This window comes from Brachypodium distachyon, chromosome 1 (assembly GCF_000005505.3).
Source record: "Brachypodium distachyon strain Bd21 chromosome 1, Brachypodium_distachyon_v3.0, whole genome shotgun sequence".
Lineage (NCBI taxonomy): Eukaryota > Viridiplantae > Streptophyta > Magnoliopsida > Poales > Poaceae > Brachypodium > Brachypodium distachyon.
Window position 1 is genome coordinate 49,998,366 of NC_016131.3, and position 17,714 is coordinate 50,016,079.

Sequence of the window (17,714 nt, forward strand, 5' to 3'; positions counted from 1 at the left end):
GCACGATGACGTGCTACCAGACCAGCTTGCTTCTTCGTTTTGGTAACAGCCAGCACATCCTGATAGAAAATACTTCTACTTCCCTCCATTCTTTGATGAACTCACGTACGTGGCACCATTTTGTATATCAGAGGTGTTCGTTTCTCTATTCTTTCTTTTTTCCGGAAACATAAATAAATATTCAATTATTTTTCACACATAGATAGAAAATAAACACAATTACTTTGATGAACCAAACCCATGAATCCGTGATATATACGTGGAATATCACGTAAACCCTCTGTTACATATTAATTGAGCTTCAGTTTCCCCGTAAGTAGAGAAACGATACTAATTGGGTGGGAGTCTCGTACGCCTGTGTTAAACACGGGTCGGTGGAATCCACGGACTCCACCATGCTGCCGACTCTAGCTAGCTCGAAACACCAGACGGACGGAGCCGCCAGCCCGCCACCACGGCGGAGTTAGAATTTTTGTTTAGGGTAGGGCAGCTGGGATTTTCTACCTTCTTACTATCTCCGTCCAACAATAAAGGACGTATTAATTTTTCTTTGACCAATGTTTTGATCACAAATTACTCTACTAATTTATAAATATATAACATAGATTCATATTCATTATATTCATACTCAAGAATATTTGCTTAGAGTTATGATTTTGATCACATTAATCACATATTCATGAAGTAATTTGTAGTCAAAGACTTGGTCAACCGAAATATAATATGTCTCGTATTGTTGGACGGAAGGAGTACTGCATAAGAGATTGTTTTTTTAGTTTTTTTGTATTATCAATAAAGCATATATACGAGAGACAATTTTAGGGTGGGGCATGCCCCAACCGGCCACCCACCTAGCTCCATGGTTACTCCATGAGGCGGCTTTGGCACAAGTGGAGTGGTCGAGGCACCAAGCAGAGACTCTTGCAGACGGTGCTATTGGGTCTGTTCTACGACAATTTAGGCTCATATGTCAGTATCGGGTATGTGGGTCTCCGCGTTTGGGTTTCATATTACCGTACTCGTCCACTATTGACTGGTTGCGGAGCCAGCATTTTAACCCAGGGTGGTCCAATAAAAGGATCTGTTTGCCATAATACTTATTTAAATTTAAGTTAGGCTACCAAATTTCAATTTGGGCTGATATCGTAGAGTATATAGGCATATAGCAAAATTCCAGGGACCACCCTGGCACCCCTCTAGCTACGCCCATGCTATTGACCCGACAGCTTTTTTTTTACCATTAACAAATCCTCCGAGATTGCGTATCTTAGCCGGGTGTAAACCTGTCGGGTTTGCAGGTCTCATGTACCTATTGTCACCCATACCTTCTTCCGTCCCGTTCAAGACAACACTTAAAAGTACAGTCTCATCGGACCCATTCGCGCCCTGCAAGCCGGCAGCCGGGGCCTCACGTCTAACTCAATCTCCTCTTCCATGGCTGGGCGGCGAGCGTTTACGGCGGAGTGGGGAACAGAGGGGGAGGGGGAGTAACGGAGGAGGGCCTTCTTGCTCAGTGGAAAAGAAAGTGAAGAAAATGTAACAGGCCCATAAGCGGCTAGAGGGGCCAGCCTTTTTCTTACAGCTCGTTCGGCAACCAAGAATTCATTTCATTTGATCAAAAGAAACGAAATCCAATTTTTGATAGGATTTCATTTGGTTGAATTTGAATTTGGGGTTGAAAAATCATGTTTGTCTACCACGTGAAATTGAAGGGTGAGAAACAATTCTAGAGAAATGATGACTTTTAGTGAAGAATTGATACTACTTATAGTGTGATTTTATGAAATTTGAGATTGAATTCATGTGGCTAATTTCGTGCCAACCAAACAAGTTATTTTTTGGAGTTCAAAATGAATTCTACAATTTTATGCCCAAATAGTGTGCGCCAAACAAGCTATAGGATTTTGGAACTTTTTCAGTTAGTCCGTCCCAATTGGAATGTACTCCGTGCCGCGACTGCATGGGTGCGCCCTTTTCTTTCGGATTCTGAGAGAAAAAAAATATTTGCTGTGCTCATCTAAACAATCAATCATGGGGATGTAGCTCAGACGGTAGAGCGCTCGCATGGGATCCATACCCCGCATCTCCACTGGCAGACTTCACCTTTCTCCTAGGAAAGGGCAAGATGCCTTTTTAAATTTGCATGGTGCTCTTTCTAATTTATTATCGAAATATTACATGTATCTAGACGTTAAAAGTAGATACATTCATATTTAGACAAATTTGAGTCAATAATTTAGGATCAAGTAACAGTTTCGCCAAATTCCAGGCAGGGTTAACATGCAATATGTTTTTATTTTGCATGTTCCAAAATGCAAATAAACACGCAGCAGCGGCATCTTCTCCGCATCCTCCGGTCTCTCACAAACATGCACACAAATCCATGACATAACACTCATCCCCAGCTGGATTAATAATTACTCCCAAAAGTATTGCAGTGATAATAATCACAGGCAACAAGCAAAATTTTAGTACATCTACTACTCCTATTATCTTGCCGCCACCCAACCGAATTGAAATTATTCAGTCATCATTCATCAATCACCAATTCCAGCATCCACATCAAGTCACAATTACACCATTCCAGAAAAATATTCTTGTATCTACAAACAAGGCACCTAACTATCTATCAATAAATTTGGATCCTGAAATGTACAGCTCAGAAGTATCCTTTCCAGGTATATCATCAACCTTTCGAACAGCAAGATCACGGGCTTTGACAACACAAATCGCCATATGCCCAAGCGGGGGTGGTATGGCTACCCGTCCAGGTACACCCTGGTCCTTGGTTTGTTAGACACTGTCCGTACGCTCACACGAGGCTGGTCGGAAGATTCATAGCTCCCGACTGAAAGGGAGTCCATGTCGTCGTTGATCGTGCGGTTGATCATCAGCAACTGTCTGTGCTCCATCCGTTGCCTCCTTTCCTGAGATTGTGCGCCATTGTTGACGAAGTACACGCCGCTGCCAGGCTTCCTCTCCTGAGGCAACATATTCAGCCGCTCTCTGACATCACCCATATGAGGTAGCACCCCAGGTTCACCACGCGGATATCTTGGCTCTCTTGACCTCCCAACAGACTCTTTTTCTCTCTCGGAATTTGGACTGCTGATAGGGGCCTGTGGATGCTGTGAAGGTTGGTCTCCAAGAATGCCCCCCAATCCAGCCTTCCCAGCAGATGCTCTTGCTTTAGATCTCTTGCTTCTGGATGTTTTGCTGCCCAGGTTCTTATTTTGCACATCAAGCTGCTTCCCCTTGCCTTCATCTGAGGACCTGCTAGTTTCTTCTGAAGCTGCTTCCATAGGAGTAATGTTAAGCAGCTCCGGATCATCCTTGAAACCAAATGGACGTTTTGCTGGATCCATTTTCCTGAAGGTAATGGATATCCTGCAGAGTTTCCATGTCACATAGGTGAACGAATTAAATTCAGAAAGACGAGCCAACATACAATTATAACCTTTTGGCTGGAACTGCTGGAACGCAATGCTTTGCAACATCAGCACCATTGCCATTAATGACAAGTACAGACCTGTGAATGTTCAACTTTAGTTTTTAGTGAAGGAACCAAAGAACCACAGCAAGAAGACCACAGCACAAACAACATAAAGATTCATGACACCCCATTGAGCAGAATGGAGACAAGATAACACCGGAAGTAAATCATTTGAAAACTTGAGAAAACAGTCATGTCAAAGTAACAAGTTTAGGAAAACAGTAAGCCATGCAGAAAGCGATATCATTTACAAATATTAGATGTTGCACTGCATAATCTTGGCATTTATATGTGACCACAAGTTTGAAATGTCAAGAAATAGAATCAATCCAACTGAGTCAAATGCAAGTACTATAAGATCCCATGCCGCAAGCAATATTTAGAGAAAGGAATGAAGCACAACACAGATTTCGAATTCATATGAAAATAACAAAATCTGAAGGAACAGAATCAATTCAAATAAAATATGTACATATGCTAGGTAGTCAAGTCCAATTACCACATGATATCTATTAGCACAGGGGAATCAGGATAAGATAACCAGCATACCCGGCAGGCAGAGGAATTGCGAATGAGCCCGTGAATTCTCCTGGACCAGCAATTTTCAGAGTAGACCCAAAAAGTATGTTGCATTCACTAAGGAATGAAACAGTGCAAAATGGTCGAACAAAATCATGGCTGTCTATATGTGGCGGGATGCAATCTCCAGGATCATATATGTTGACGATACAGCTGTCTGGCACACAATCCGGAGGCAGGATGCACCACCTTACCAATCTCTTGATCATGACCTTGAATAGGTCAGGGATCGGATCAGAAGCAAAAGTTCGAATGATGCCAGGTGGATTTCCATTCTTGTCCTGCCATGAGAAATTTTAGCTTTAGATAGATTTGTGGATATGCTTCATCATTGCTTAAATGTAGCTTACAAGAAGATGTAACCAAGAAGCACAAATAAGGTAAGTACCGTAGCATAATTATAACAGCAGCCAAATTGGATTGTTACCCGCCCTTTACCACGCATCCACTTCTCGGGTTCTGTATATGTACGATCTGGCATCGGGAAAAAAATATTTGTGCGCGGGTTTAGCCAAGTATGAAGCTAGAGAAGGGAGGAATGCATTTAAGAGATTGAGAAGATTTCCATGTTATTAACAATTAAAATATCAAAGAAGAAACAAACATTATTTGCATAACCTTGGATAAAAATTGCAAAGCATAACGTTTTCAAAAAGCACATGATAGTTCAGCAACTTTAGATTTTTCTTTATATTTACTTCTTTCAAATAAAGTGGGAACTGAACTGATGCAACCGGATAAACGCAATTAAGATTTCACTGGCCCTAGTAACAAGAAGCTGAAGGAAAAAACACATTCATCACATTCCTGTCAGTTTGGTTGCATTTATAAGTTTATATGGTTCATCCCTTCATGGCACATGCATAAGAGATATAAAGGTCATCAGCTTTGGTATGCAAGCACATGCACCTTCAATAGCGGTAAGTAGGCTATTGGAAATTCAAGTACAGCCAAGGACCAAAAGTGACATAAATAGGAAATGAGTGCTTCAATTATTAGCTTATACTGGGGTCTGCCGAAACAACTGGGGGAACAGCACATTATACATGTCTGAAACATTCATAAGTGGCTTCAATCAATTGAAAATATCTATTCTTTTTATTAAAATAAAAAATTGATTTGAAGACCATAAGAAACAGTAGAACACCCCCAAAAAACCATCCATTTTCAACTGAGGGAAAGTAGATTTCATTTAAGGACCATAAGAGAGAGTGTAAAAATCATCCCATTCTACAAAATGGTTATTTCAGTCGGATGGACTTTAGGACTGCGAAACACTAGTCATATGCATACATGTTATGTTATACATGATTACAAATGCAACGTAAAGTAACACTAGTCTATAACTTAATATGTAAGCATAGAAGCAATGGAACAAAAACAATTATGGAGAACACTAGAATAGTGATACTAACACATTAAGATTTACGAATAAGATAGATAGCAGAAGATGTGTAAATTTGTTTGCACATTATTGTTCACTACTTGGTTTCTCCATAATACCCAGGACTCTGGAGATCGTTCCAGTACTCCAGGATTTGCATTATATGGTAAAACGTTAGTTTTGGTATTTAACTTATGACTATGAAGGCACAGACTAAATTTACCACATACCAAATTTATCTTCCTAAAATTGATTATTTACAGCCAGCACATAATCTGCTAATTTTCATAGGTTGGTCTAGTAATAATCTACTAAGACAAAAGTTTCCAAGCTTGAGTGAAGACAACATACCATATATGACATAAAGTCATAAAACGCTAAACCTGAAAGTTACCTACAAAAAAGACTAAACCTGAAAGCCATAACTACCCAAAACAAATGGTCTAGTCATTCTTTGGACTTGCTTTCTCTGTATGGAGAAGTTTTTGGAAAATAGTATACACGAGAGAACTAATGTAATCCATATATGCTCTCAAGTCTACATAAAACATAATTAAGAGTCACATAGTCGACAATCATCTTAAACCAAGCACAAGCCTCCATTCACCATAGTCCATAATAACCAGGATCTTGTGAGATACTTCAAGTCCTCTAGAGCTGGCTGGCATTCTATGTCAATATGCAGGTTTTGGTATCTTAACATGGAAGCAACGCTTAAAATTTATCAAAGTTCTTCCTCGACTTGATTGTTTAGTCACCAAAGCTAAATCTGCTAATTGTCATAGGTTAATTTAGTAACATATAAAGTAACCAAGACAAAAGTTTCTAACTTTGGGTAAAGATCACGTATACAATATAACATAAATGCTAAAACAGAAAGTCATAACTCCCCAAAACAAAACTTCTAACCATTCTATGGACTTGCTTTCTTTACAGATGCACATTGTAAGCATTTTTCTGAACTCTAAACATTGGACAAGCAGTCTGGTCTATGACTCAAAATACACAAACACCAAGACCCAATATTAATCTCTGCACAGGGTAAGCAAGCAAGCACTCACCTCCAAGCTCCCCACGCTTGCCCTGCTCCTGCAGGCCGTACACGCAGTCGACGATGCGCCGCTGCTCGGCAGCGCTGAACACGCCGGCATGGAGCTCCAGGCCTGCAAGGATGTTGACGAGCCGGCCCTTGACCCTCTCGTAGCACATGAAATCCTTCCTCGGCACCACGTTCCGGAACCGCCGCTGCTCCCGCTGCTCCCTCGTGAGATGCGCCCTCGGCCTCCCCGCCTCCTCCTCCTCCCGGTCGTCGGCGGCCATGGCAGCCGCGTCCTCCTCCGCCGCCGCGGCGAGCTCGTCCTCCTGCGCCATGTCCGCCCAAGACATCCGCGGCTTCTCCGCCGGCGCCGGCTGCTGCTGGGGAGGCGGCGCCGGATCCGAGTCCCACCCGGTGGCCTCGAACGGCAGATGCTGCGGGGGAGCCGGATCCGAGTCCCACCCCGATGGCTCCACACGATCCACCCGCGGCGGCGGCGGCGGCGAAGGCCCCGGCGGTTCGTCCTCTGCAAGAAAGTTGGGTGGAGGTAAAAGAAAGACGCGAGCACCAGCCAAGAAACCCTAACAAAGCCACCACCGGCGACACCCACACGCACACACAACCAACACACGCGAGTCTCCCCGCACTAACCTCGCGGCAGTAGGGAGGCGACGCGGCCGCGGAGCGAGGCGACGCAAGGCGGGCAGAGGCCGGCGGAGAGGAACGGCAGCCAGGTGGTGAGGAACTCCCCGGCGATGGCGAGCTCGTCCGCGTCGTACAAACCCCGCACCAGCGCCATCGGGTCCGCGGCAGCGGCGTCGTCAGCGGCGGCGGCCATGGCTGTCCGGCGGCTGCTGCTTTGGGTAATCCCTGACGCGACGTTTCACTGAATTGGGGAGGGTTTTGGTGGCGCTTCTGACGCGGAGACTCACCGGATAACTTGCACTCAAATAACTCCACCAGGGCCAGGCTCTCTCTCATAGGTAAAGCGATGTCTGGGTTGATCCTGGCCGTCCGTGGCCGATATCGTGTGGCCAGGATCGGGACCCTTCCAGGAGATGATTGTCTTCCATGATTTGGTTTTGTTTCCCGCTGGTGATTTCATTGATTGATTTTGTTTCTTTTCCCTGCTAAGCTGATGATAATACTTGGCTTCAGGAGTGAGGGTTTGCATGCCTTTTCCAGGAAGCTCATCGCATTTCTACTCTTCTGGCGGCTGCTAATTCTTTCCCCTTTTATTTTTCCTACTCACTCTGATTCATATTTAATTGTCTCAAATTTGCCCAAATATGATGTATCTATGCCTAATGATACATGTAATATTTTGACAACTAATATGGATCGGAGGGAGTACAAGATATAGCTTGATCATACAAGCCCCTAATAAACCTCTCATGTGTAAAGATACAAAATGTGCTTCATCCGGGTGGGTATTTTTCCCGCTATTAAACGACCTTGATTTAAACTCACGCACGGGGGTGTAATGGTAAGTGGGTGTGCACTTTTGGGTTTTTTGTTTCTAAAACTTTAAAATGGTTTAGCATCTCTTTATTAATTACATGCCGAAATCTAATGTGAAAGGTATATCATTACTCCGTATTAGGAGAAACCGTGCCAGGATGGGCCACTAGGATAGGAGAGACCCTGCTGTCAACAAAAAAAAGGATAGGAGAGACCTTATCTTACTCTAGCAGGTAGTATCTGACTCATGAAAAAAAATGTGTCATCAAACAAAGTAGTAATTGTAAGTACTATTTGCTTGTGGGGAAGACTAAGTATAAGTTTGTAGAATGTAGATAAAACTGCGGGTGGAAAACTCTCACAAGTAATTTTGAAAAGATTCCAAAAATGAGATTTGGCGGAGCTACACTATGAAAGGGTTAGGTGTCGATTCATGCTAAAAATGGGATGTTAGAAATTATATTTTTTCCCTTTTTGGCATACTTTTTATTATCAATATCTTGACTTTGCTTCTATGAACTTTTAATTTTCAAATTTTGCTTCTACGAATTTTAAGCTTTTCAACTTTTGCTTTTATCTTTTTTTAATAAAAATAACAGATAAAATTCACCTCCTTCCGTGTCGTTGACTCCTAGATGGCGAGTGACGGCGGCCTTCCCAACTCCGTGTCGATCTGGCCCGTCCTCCGGACGGCAAGCAACTACTGGTAGGGACAACCCGCGTCAAATGGTGCACATGGACAAGCACGACAACAGTGCGCGGGGATCCGACCATAAGAGGTTGTAGAGGCTTGGATCCGGCCTCCCTCTGGCAGCACGATGGCCCCTACTAGAGATCACATGTGGCGGGCGGCAACACAATTAGGTGAGGCAAGCCGGGTCTCAAGGAAAGGAGAGGGGTGGAGGCGCGAGGAGAGGAGGCGTGCATGTTGAGGGAGATTTAACAACTTAACATGTTACTACATCTGAAGCGCCTACATTTAAAGTCTAATATCACATTAATTGAGAGGTATATTAGAAAATTTTGAACAATGTGCAGGGGCAAACATAAATACTAATTCAACCTTGAATATTTTCTTTGTACAAAAAAAAAGGTACGAGTTTGCTACTCAAATTGTACATGCTCTAAGAGCATAATTATCCCAATATATTGTACGGAGTTTCTTCTCCTATTTTTTGAAATTTTAACTGTTCAAATCCATGATTATGTGGTACGAAGTACTCCCTCTGATCCTAAATTCTTGACTCAAATTTGTCTAAATATGTATGTATCTATTTTTAAAAAGCGTTTAGATACATGTAATATTTTGACAGCAATTTAGGTTCGGTGGGAGTACCTTTTAATATTCTACGAACTAATTACGGTCATGGTTCAAAATTGAAAGGTCAAAATACGTTATAAATTTTGCACAGAATGTGTACTAATTTAAACTAAAACAACGATAAGAATTAATTTAGGAGCGGAGTGAGTAGTCTTTTTAACTTCGGCTGCAGGGTTAAGAAAATTCCGATTGCAGCAAATCATTGACAGGCGCATCGAATTTTCAGAAAATGTGACTTTTTACCACGGAGGTTTGTGGAGGCAAGCAGGAGCCGCCCTTCTAGCATGGCAGTTTCGTCTGCGCTGCGGCGCCTCCGCTCCCCGCGGCTCCGCCTGGCCGCCGCCTTCTTCTACGACAGCGCCGCTGCCGTCGACGTGTCCAACCACGTCCAGGACCCGAACCGCCGCGTGGCCGAGCTGGCCGCCGCCGGGCGCGTCTCCGACGCCCGCAGGCTGTTCGACCGAACGCCGGACCGGGACGTGGTGTCCTGGACGGCGCTGGTCGCGGCGTACGCGTGCCAGGGCATGCTCCACGACGCGCGGGCGCTCTTCGACCGCCCCGACGCGCGCCGGAACGTGGTAACCTGGACGGCGCTCCTCTCCGGCTACGCGCGGGCAGGACGCGTCGACGAGGCCGAGGCGCTGTTCGGGCGGATGCCGGAGAGGAACGTCGTCTCGTGGAACACGATGCTGGAGGCGTATACCTCTTCCGGCCGCGTTGGAGATGCGTGCACGCTGTTCAACGGTATGCCGGTAAGGGATGCTGGTTCCTGGAACATTCTTCTCGCTGCGCTGGTACGATCAGGGAACATTGATAAAGCGCGTAAGCTGTTTGATAGAATGCCGGAGAGGAATGTGATGGCATGGACGACGATGGTTGCTGGCATTGCACGGAGTGGAAGTGTCAATGAGGCTCGGGCGCTGTTTGACGGCATGCCGGAGAGGAATGTCGTTTCTTGGAATGCCATGATCTCTGGATACGCTCGAAACCACATGATTGATGAAGCTCATGATTTGTTCATGAAGATGCCTACGAGGGACATTGCTTCTTGGAATATTATGATCACTGGTTTTATCCAGAACAAAAATTTGGAGAGGGCACAAGAACTCTTTGATAAGATGCCTAGAAGGAATGTAGTTACTTGGACTACTATGATGAATGGTTACTTGCAAAGCATACAGAGCGAAACAGCACTCCAGCTATTTAATGGTATGCTTATTGATGGAATCAGACCAAATCAAGTGACATTTTTGGGGGCCGTTGATGCATGCAGCAATCTTGCCGGACTCAGCGAAGGGCAGCAGGTGCATCAGATGATATGCAAAACACCATTTCAGTTTGATACTTTTATCGAGTCCACCCTGATGAATTTATATGCCAAATGTGGCGAAATTATATTGGCAAGGAAAGTGTTTAATCTCTCCAAGGAGAAGGATGTCATATCTTGGAATGGGATGATTGCGGCATATGCACATCACGGGGTTGGCCTAGAAGCTATACACTTGTATGAAAAGATGCAAGAAAACGGGTATAAGCCTAATGATGTCACATATGTGGGATTGCTTTCAGCATGTAGCCACTCTGGTTTGGTTGATGAAGGTCTTAGGATTTTCGAATACATGGTAAAGGATAGGTCCATTGCCGTGCGGGATGAACATTACACTTGCTTGATTGATCTTTGTAGCCGAGCTGGACGACTTGGTGACGCAAAAAGATTAATTCACTTTCTTAAGGTTGAGCCTTCAAGTACTGTTTGGAATGCCCTTCTAGGTGGGTGTAACTCACATGGGAATGAAAGTATCGGTGATTTGGCAGCTAGAAATCTCTTAGAAGCGGAACCTAACAATGCTGGAACTTACACTCTCTTGTGCAACATTTATGCTTCTGCTGGTAAGTGGAAAGAAGCAGCAAAGATTCGGTCCGAGATGAATGATAGAGGGCTAAAGAAACAGCCAGGATGTAGTTGGATCGAGGTGGCAAATAAGGTTCATGTATTTGTATCACGTGATAAGTCCCATAGTGAGTCTGACTTGATTAATAGCTTGCTGCAAGATATTCATGACATAATGAGGATGGCTGATACTGTTCCCAGGGACCATACACAGCTTATAGATGGGGAGCTAGTGGGTCTTCAAGTGTAATTTTAAACATATCCAGCCATAGTTCCAGGATTTAGCAAGGACGCATCTTACACTACACCACTGTATCTGAGAACTGGGCTACCTTCTAGAGAGGGCTGCCCTATGGTGTTTGTGTTACCTTATGAGCTCAATGCTATGGCATAGGACCTCAGGGAAAGATGGCCCTCATATTTGGAGATTTATTACGAGAGAGCATCCGAGTTCTTCTCTGTTCAGGGTTCTTCAGAATGGCAATATTGAAAGCATAAACTGGGTGATAGTCAAGGCCCTTGAAGTAGGAAGTCTTCGCATTTATCTTCAACCCTGAATCTTATTTCTCTTGCCGACTTGTTGCAGCTTTGCCCTGTCTGACGGCGCCTGGTATCACAGGGTATGTTCATTATCGGTTTGAACACTACTGTTTACTTAACAGTCTCTTTGTTGATTGCTTGATGTATGTGAGCCAGTTGTTCATGCACACCTTACCTTTTCAGTTTTGCAAGTCGATGTAATTATAGTACAATACCAAGAGTTGCTATACAAGGAACGAAAAGATCAAACTTATCAAGACCTGCTATATTTGCACTTGGACCATGGGAGGTTTTCCGTATCTCAGGGCTGCTGTTACAGTTGCAGGCTAAGGTGATGAATGAACTCCAGATCTCTTCCGAAAGGCTATCCCCATACTCAACGCTGTGACGGGGTGGCGGCAATGAAATCGGTCGGCGCTGCAGCCATCTTCGGGAAGCGGCCAGTCTCTGCCATGCGCCCATGCCCATGCAGATGCAGCAAGGAGTTCTAAAGCTTATGGCTCAGGAGATGGTTGTTCTTGTTCCCGAATTGGAGGAATGAATAGCATGTTGCTCGCAAAATTTCTCAGCAATACCTGCGTGCTGTGTGTTGTGTGATGCATGTATGAGTACATTTTTCTGAAGGGGTAGGAGTACATTTATGTTGTAGCTACCATATGAAATACTCCTGTCCTGAGGAGGATCGGTACTAAATGTGGTTGCTGCTGGGATAAATTTTGTAGGCCTGTAAGAGAGGTCCAAACTCTGGTTTTATTTGATGCTCACTGGTAGGCCCGTCTAGACGGGCCGTCTGGGTCTGGCCCAGACGCCCAGCCCACACAGCCCACTGAGTCCGACGAGGCAAACCCGCAGTCTCCTATCACCCGCCTCGAATAGTCTCGGACCAACCCACCCCACCGACGACGGTAGGTCGCTCGCTCGCTCCTCCGATCCCGATCTCCCCCCGCCATGGCCCGCGCGGCCACCTTCCTGGGGTCGCCAATCCTCCTCCTCTTCCTCCTCGCTGCCGCAGCGTCGGGCGCGCGCCTCCCGGTCCGCCCCGGCGCAGCCGGCCGCGCGCAGCCGCGGGGCGCGTCGGCGACGGCGGTGTTCGGGCTGGGCAGCTTCTGGCGGTCGGAGGCGGCGTTCGGGTGCCTACCCGGCGTGCTCCGCACCTCCGTCGGCTACGCGGGCGGCTCCAAGGCCAGCCCCGAGTACCGCAACCTCGCCGACCACGCCGAGTGCGTCAAGGTAAGACCTCCTCCTCCTGCTCCGTTATGCTAGCCCCTACCTCTTCTCCCCTGACACAACGAGACAAACATTATGCTTACTAGTTCACGCAGTCTGTTGATTGTTGCCATCATAGGCAATCGATGGATGTTCCTAAAAGGAAGTGGGTAAATGAACGAATGTTGTAGGACGACCTAAAAGGAATGAATGTTATAGGAGTCCTAACATGGGATTTGACCCTGCCGGATTTCTTTATTGTACTAGCGTGTAACGTAGTTATGTGCTCGAAGCAAATTCGGCATGTTTTGTTCTGGATGCCTGTGATGGTGCTGCGTTTATGTGTATTATATTGCGAATGTATAAGTTCTCAAGTGCTATTAAGAACCTGCGTATTTTCTGGACCACGAGGACTGACCCTGACTTCTCCTTACCCTTGAACGTTTTAGGTTGAGTATGATCCCCGGTTGATTCAGTACAAGCAGCTTTTGGATGTGTTTTGGGCAAGTCATGATCCACGGGAGGTCTTCGGACAAGGACCAGATGTTGGCAACCAGTATAGGTAATTGAGTTTGCACTTGATTTCGTTTTCATTTCAGTAAATTGACTTGTTTAAGACCTTGATCATCTTTTGTTTCATCCAGTACTTTTTTCATGCTAGATGATTTTTTTTTGGTATTTAGCATAATGTATGCTTACAGCGGAGCCACCATTTTTTCCTCGGTTTCATCTTTTCATGGAATTAGTCTAGACTTTGATTCCACAGATTTGTGTAACCCATTTGCATAACTAGTTCAAACAAGAACTTCTGTTTGCATTCAGTGTATAGCGCAATACGATGGTAGCCCTAGTAAGCAAATAATCTTCTTATGGACATCATGGCCATTAACTGTTGCTAATTTGTGGGGTCACAGATCCATCATTTTCACAAATGGAACCCTCGAGGCTAGACTGGCTGCTCTTACCAAAGAAAGAGAACAAGCTAAGGATCGCACCAGTGTCATTACCACAGAGATCCACCCAGTGGGTGCATTTTATCCAGCTGAACCAGAGCATCAGGTTAGCTATGTCATTGTACTTCCTTCTGAGACCTACCATTTAATCATTAACCCTTTAAGTATTACTTATGTCAACTCTTACCTTTAATGCTAGAAATTTGAGCTGAAGCGCAAGCCTTTCCTTGTTCAATTGATCGGGAACCTGCCAGAGGAGGAGCTCCTGTCATCCACACTAGCTGCGAAACTGAACGCCTATGCTGCCGAGCTCTGCCCTCCAAAGACCCAAAAGAGAATAAGCGCCAAGATTGATGAGATCGCTAAGAAAGGATGGCCCATCCTAAGGGACATTTAGCTCATTCTGCCCAATTCTCATCAGTTTTTCCAATCCAACATAGACACAAGAGAGCTGCATGATTTTGCCCGAAAATTCATCCGGAGGTTTCAGCAGTTTACTGTTGCCAGTATTCAGATTGCAGTGGTTCATTCTTCAATTGGTTGCGGAAAGCGCAGTGTTAATAGCATCTTCTGTTTATTTCGAGATTTTCACTTTCTCGGTAGAATCTACATGTGTATCTGGTCCAGGCTTACTGAACATACGGTGAAAGTTGTAAGCTGTAACTTTGGTTGTTTCACTCGTGAAATATATAGATGCATTTCTTACTGAAAACACTAAATTACAGCAACTGTGATACTGGCCCCTGTTGAAGACAGAGAGAGGGCCCCTCCGGTTCGCAGAATGATTCACGCCGGATTTCAATTGTTTCTCATGAAATTATTGTAAAATTGAAATTTTTGTGTAGTTCATGAAAATTAAAACACGTGATAGTCGGCATATTAACTTAAAGTGACTATTTGATGTAACAGTATGAAGAACTAAAATGTGTGATAGTTGTCATGTAACTTTAACTTCAAAACGACTTCGGGCATATCTGTTAATTGCTGCCTAATAAAACATGCGATCAAATTTCTCTAACTTTACTTTGACACATGCAGTCAAACAAAATGATTATTTTGATCTGTTCCCAAAAATTATTACTTCCTCCGCCCAACAAAGGATGTCTCAACTTTGACTAAATTTGAATGCATCTATACACTAAGTCATGTCTAGATACATTCAAATTTTGACAAACTTGAGACATGTTTGTTGGACGGAGGATCTCTTTTCTTAAATATAGGACGTTTTGGTAAAGCTGGACTGCCATCCCCACAATTAAACGTGAACAAAAACAACACAATAGCCACGTAAATTCGAAGGGTACTTAGAGCTTGTTTGAAAAAGTGTTATCACTTGGGTATTTTCTTTTGCGAAATTCTACTTTCGTATTTGATGGAACCATTTTCGCCAATCAATAAGGTCAGGCTGTCAGCCGTGATGGCAATTCTTAAAAAAAAAAGGTGTTCTTTTCTACTCACCTTTTTTGATTCAGTTCAAATTTCAACTAAACAGCAAACGATAAGACAGAAGGCATTGTTCCAAACAGCAGCCCACTAGGGTTTGGACTTGCGAGATATCGGAGACAGTCCGTCCCGAACTCGTCGGGGAGGCGGCGATTCGCGATGCCGGGGGTGAAGAAGAAGAATGGCCAGACGGCGCCGGCCGTGCCGCTCCAGCCCGTTCCGATGCCGATGCCGGTAAGCGCGAGCTCCCTTGCGGCCTGCCCCTTCTGGAAGATTCTAGAATCCTCGCCGTCCCCCCATGCGTGTGCCATAGCTAGTTCAGTATTATGCTCGCGAGAAACTGCAGATTGCTCTCGGATTTGCTAGTCCGTGGGACCAAAATCGCACTTTGGGTGCGTAGGTAGGCCTGATTTATCTCAACAAGAGGTCTCCAATTCAGGGAAATTTTGTTTTTTTATTCTCTTCTTCTTGCTTGAAAGGATTTTATTCTATTTATTCCTGAGATCGTATTTCAGTGCCCCTTGTGGGCTCACTCGGGGCTGGTCACGTGATGACCCGACAAAATTTCATGAGTTGTGTTCAATGTTTGTTCTTTTTGCAGCATGTTAAAGTTTTTCGCTTGAATGATGAACACCGGTGGGACGATTGCGGAGAAGGTCATGTTATGATCGACTATCTCGAGGTAAATGTTGCTCCTTCTACATATCCATGTGTCGAGGGCTCGAGGCTGCTCTAGCTATCTCGGATATCAAGATGAATAGATAGCATAATAGGAAATAGGTTTTGTCACTAATTAAATCAAATTGATAATCTCGGATGCTAGGACTCATTTGCATTTAAAACACGAGGCGTAAAACGAGTTAATTCATGTCAGGTAGGGGTGTGGCGGAGAAGCCAAACTTGGAGAGGAGCCTTCTATATTTGGATAGAGGGTAGTTCACCAGAGATTGTCAATGTTTTCTTTAACTGAAGTAATGACGTATATATACATTGTAACAATGTGCGCAGGGCTCAAAGGGGGAAGTTGTTCTGGCAGTTCTCGATGCAGAGGATGACGAGACGATGCTTTTGCACGTTATCACACGAGATGACATCTATAGGAAGCAGGAAGGTGAAGCACCTGATATTGCTACCCTTGTGCTTTCTCCTTTCATTTTGTGTTCTTTTGGAGCTCCTAGCTCTCAGTTGCATCGTCTTTATATTTCTTTGTTCCCCCTGTGTTGTGTTGAATGGCATCATGATTCGCTCATTTTCTCTTGCAGAGACATTCATCTCATGGTGCGATCCTGATGCCGGTATGCAGCTCTCCTTGAGCTTCCAAGACACAGCGGCATGCTCCCAAGTATGGTATGTTACATATCATCAGGAAGAGCGCTGCCGGTGTTTCACTGTTTTTAAAAGCACGCTGTAAGCTCACCTGCACAATTTTAGTGAACTTGTGTGTGCTTTTTTAATGGAACTTGGTGTTTTCAGGGACATGGTTTGCAAAGTGCAGAGAAAACAGAGGCTTGGGCCTTGTGATAGTGGAAATGATGGTACTCAATCATAATTTATATCTTTTTGCTTTTTCTCCCATCTCTTACACAAGAATTTGTCAGTGTGAAAAAGAAACGAGATAATGTGCTGATGAGCTATACTTGCATTATTCTGTGCAGCTCCCCCATCGTAATTTCTTCTGCAAGCAGTACGGAGAATTAGAAAACTTTCCCTATGAAGCGAAGCAGCGATCATGAAATCAATCACCTCGCAAGTTGTGAAATAGATATCTTCTTTGTTCAGGATTTCTGGTGAATTGTGACATGCAGAATACAAAATCCCTTTTTCTGTAATAGTATCAGAGAACAAGAACAAGCAGTCAAATAAACAATTTTTGTATGCTTGTTTTTTGTAAGAACATGAGAGCAGGTGTAGCAATTATAGCTTAGTGCAAATGCATGTTTATATACACAGGACTTCTTCACAGGAGGGAGAAAGCTGTTCCAGAACAGCTATTTTTACAGAAACATCCTGAACCAGAAAGGTCACAGCAAAAGGATCACCAAGATTGCTTCTTGATTCGATTTGCATATTGACTAATGTGATTGAAATCATAATAAGCATCAGCAAGTACTAGTTTTGAATACAGATACAATTATATCAATTATGTCATTTAACTGTTCCACAAAATACCTCATATATTTAGGACAAGACAAGAGTTTAGGATCGGAATACTTCTTAACTTTGACTCCGTACTTTTTAATTAAATGCTTTTACATTTTTCTCCATTAGTTTTAAGAGTCTGTTTGTGCATTTGCGTTAACAAGATTCGGCGGCAAGGCGCGAAGCATTATCTGGCTTAATTATTGCCTACCGAAGCCACCTTGTCTTGAATATTGACACAATTGGCGTACCTGTGTTGCGTTGAATG

The 17,714-nt window shown here is 44.1% G+C and overlaps 4 protein-coding genes across 7 annotated transcripts; 3 read left to right on the forward strand and 1 right to left on the reverse strand.

The window, feature by feature from the left end:
* Window positions 1-2,466: 2,466 nt before the first annotated feature.
* On the reverse strand, window positions 2,467-7,419 carry LOC100826719. Its single transcript, XM_003561155.4, has 6 exons — window positions 7,144-7,419; window positions 6,518-7,018; window positions 4,461-4,546; window positions 4,043-4,353; window positions 3,458-3,529; window positions 2,467-3,387 (listed from the first exon to the last, which is right to left on the reverse strand). The coding sequence occupies exons 1-6, from the start codon at window positions 7,328-7,330 to the stop codon at window positions 2,760-2,762; spliced, it is 1,785 nt and encodes a 594-aa protein (XP_003561203.1). The 5' UTR covers window positions 7,331-7,419; the 3' UTR covers window positions 2,467-2,759.
* A 2,057-nt stretch (window positions 7,420-9,476) lies between these two features.
* Window positions 9,477-12,360, forward strand: LOC100827029 (pentatricopeptide repeat-containing protein At2g35030, mitochondrial). Of its 3 annotated transcripts, none has more exons than XM_003561156.4 (2): window positions 9,477-11,785; window positions 11,889-12,360. In XM_003561156.4, exon 1 carries the CDS (start codon window positions 9,559-9,561, stop codon window positions 11,413-11,415), a length of 1,857 nt encoding a protein of 618 aa, XP_003561204.1. In that variant the 5' UTR covers window positions 9,477-9,558; the 3' UTR covers window positions 11,416-11,785; window positions 11,889-12,360. The 3 variants fall into 3 exon arrangements, with proteins under 3 accessions (XP_003561204.1, XP_014753379.1, XP_014753380.1); XM_014897893.2 differs by having other exon boundaries at window positions 12,025-12,360; XM_014897894.2 differs by having other exon boundaries at window positions 12,031-12,360.
* Window positions 12,361-12,581: 221 nt separating this feature from the next.
* LOC100832487 (peptide methionine sulfoxide reductase A5) lies at window positions 12,582-14,576 on the forward strand. Its single transcript, XM_003557177.4, has 4 exons — window positions 12,582-12,935; window positions 13,361-13,473; window positions 13,826-13,970; window positions 14,064-14,576. Exons 1-4 carry the CDS (start codon window positions 12,654-12,656, stop codon window positions 14,259-14,261), a joined length of 738 nt encoding a protein of 245 aa, XP_003557225.1. The 5' UTR covers window positions 12,582-12,653; the 3' UTR covers window positions 14,262-14,576.
* A 777-nt stretch (window positions 14,577-15,353) lies between these two features.
* On the forward strand, window positions 15,354-17,360 carry LOC100832799 (suppressor of Mek1). 2 transcript variants are annotated; one of them, XM_024457743.1, is made up of 6 exons: window positions 15,354-15,541; window positions 15,909-15,989; window positions 16,316-16,418; window positions 16,570-16,714; window positions 16,781-16,842; window positions 16,963-17,360. In XM_024457743.1, exons 1-6 carry the CDS (start codon window positions 15,467-15,469, stop codon window positions 16,974-16,976), a joined length of 480 nt encoding a protein of 159 aa, XP_024313511.1. In that variant the 5' UTR covers window positions 15,354-15,466; the 3' UTR covers window positions 16,977-17,360. The 2 variants fall into 2 exon arrangements, with proteins under 2 accessions (XP_024313511.1, XP_003557226.1); XM_003557178.4 differs by having other exon boundaries at window positions 15,357-15,541; window positions 16,570-16,654.
* The last annotated feature ends 354 nt before the right edge of the window (window positions 17,361-17,714 follow it).

Excerpts from the sequence above, each read along its gene's own strand:
- LOC100826719 (XM_003561155.4), bottom strand. The coding sequence starts at position 7,330 with ATGGCCGCCGCCGCTGACGACGCCGCTGCCGCGGACCCGATGGCGCTG. Across the intron at positions 7,019-7,143 it reads CGCCTCCCTACTGCCGCGAG|AGGACGAACCGCCGGGGCCT; the intron begins GTTAGTGCGGGG and ends ACTTTCTTGCAG. Across the intron at positions 3,530-4,042 it reads GCAATTCCTCTGCCTGCCGG|GTCTGTACTTGTCATTAATG; the intron begins GTATGCTGGTTA and ends GAACATTCACAG.
- LOC100827029 (XM_003561156.4), top strand. The coding sequence starts at position 9,559 with ATGGCAGTTTCGTCTGCGCTGCGGCGCCTCCGCTCCCCGCGGCTCCGC.
- LOC100832487 (XM_003557177.4), top strand. The coding sequence starts at position 12,654 with ATGGCCCGCGCGGCCACCTTCCTGGGGTCGCCAATCCTCCTCCTCTTC. Across the intron at positions 13,474-13,825 it reads GATGTTGGCAACCAGTATAG|ATCCATCATTTTCACAAATG; the intron begins GTAATTGAGTTT and ends GTGGGGTCACAG. Across the intron at positions 13,971-14,063 it reads CAGCTGAACCAGAGCATCAG|AAATTTGAGCTGAAGCGCAA; the intron begins GTTAGCTATGTC and ends CTTTAATGCTAG.
- LOC100832799 (XM_024457743.1), top strand. The coding sequence starts at position 15,467 with ATGCCGGGGGTGAAGAAGAAGAATGGCCAGACGGCGCCGGCCGTGCCG. Across the intron at positions 15,542-15,908 it reads CCGTTCCGATGCCGATGCCG|CATGTTAAAGTTTTTCGCTT; the intron begins GTAAGCGCGAGC and ends TTCTTTTTGCAG. Across the intron at positions 16,715-16,780 it reads ACTGTTTTTAAAAGCACGCT|GGACATGGTTTGCAAAGTGC; the intron begins GTAAGCTCACCT and ends TGGTGTTTTCAG.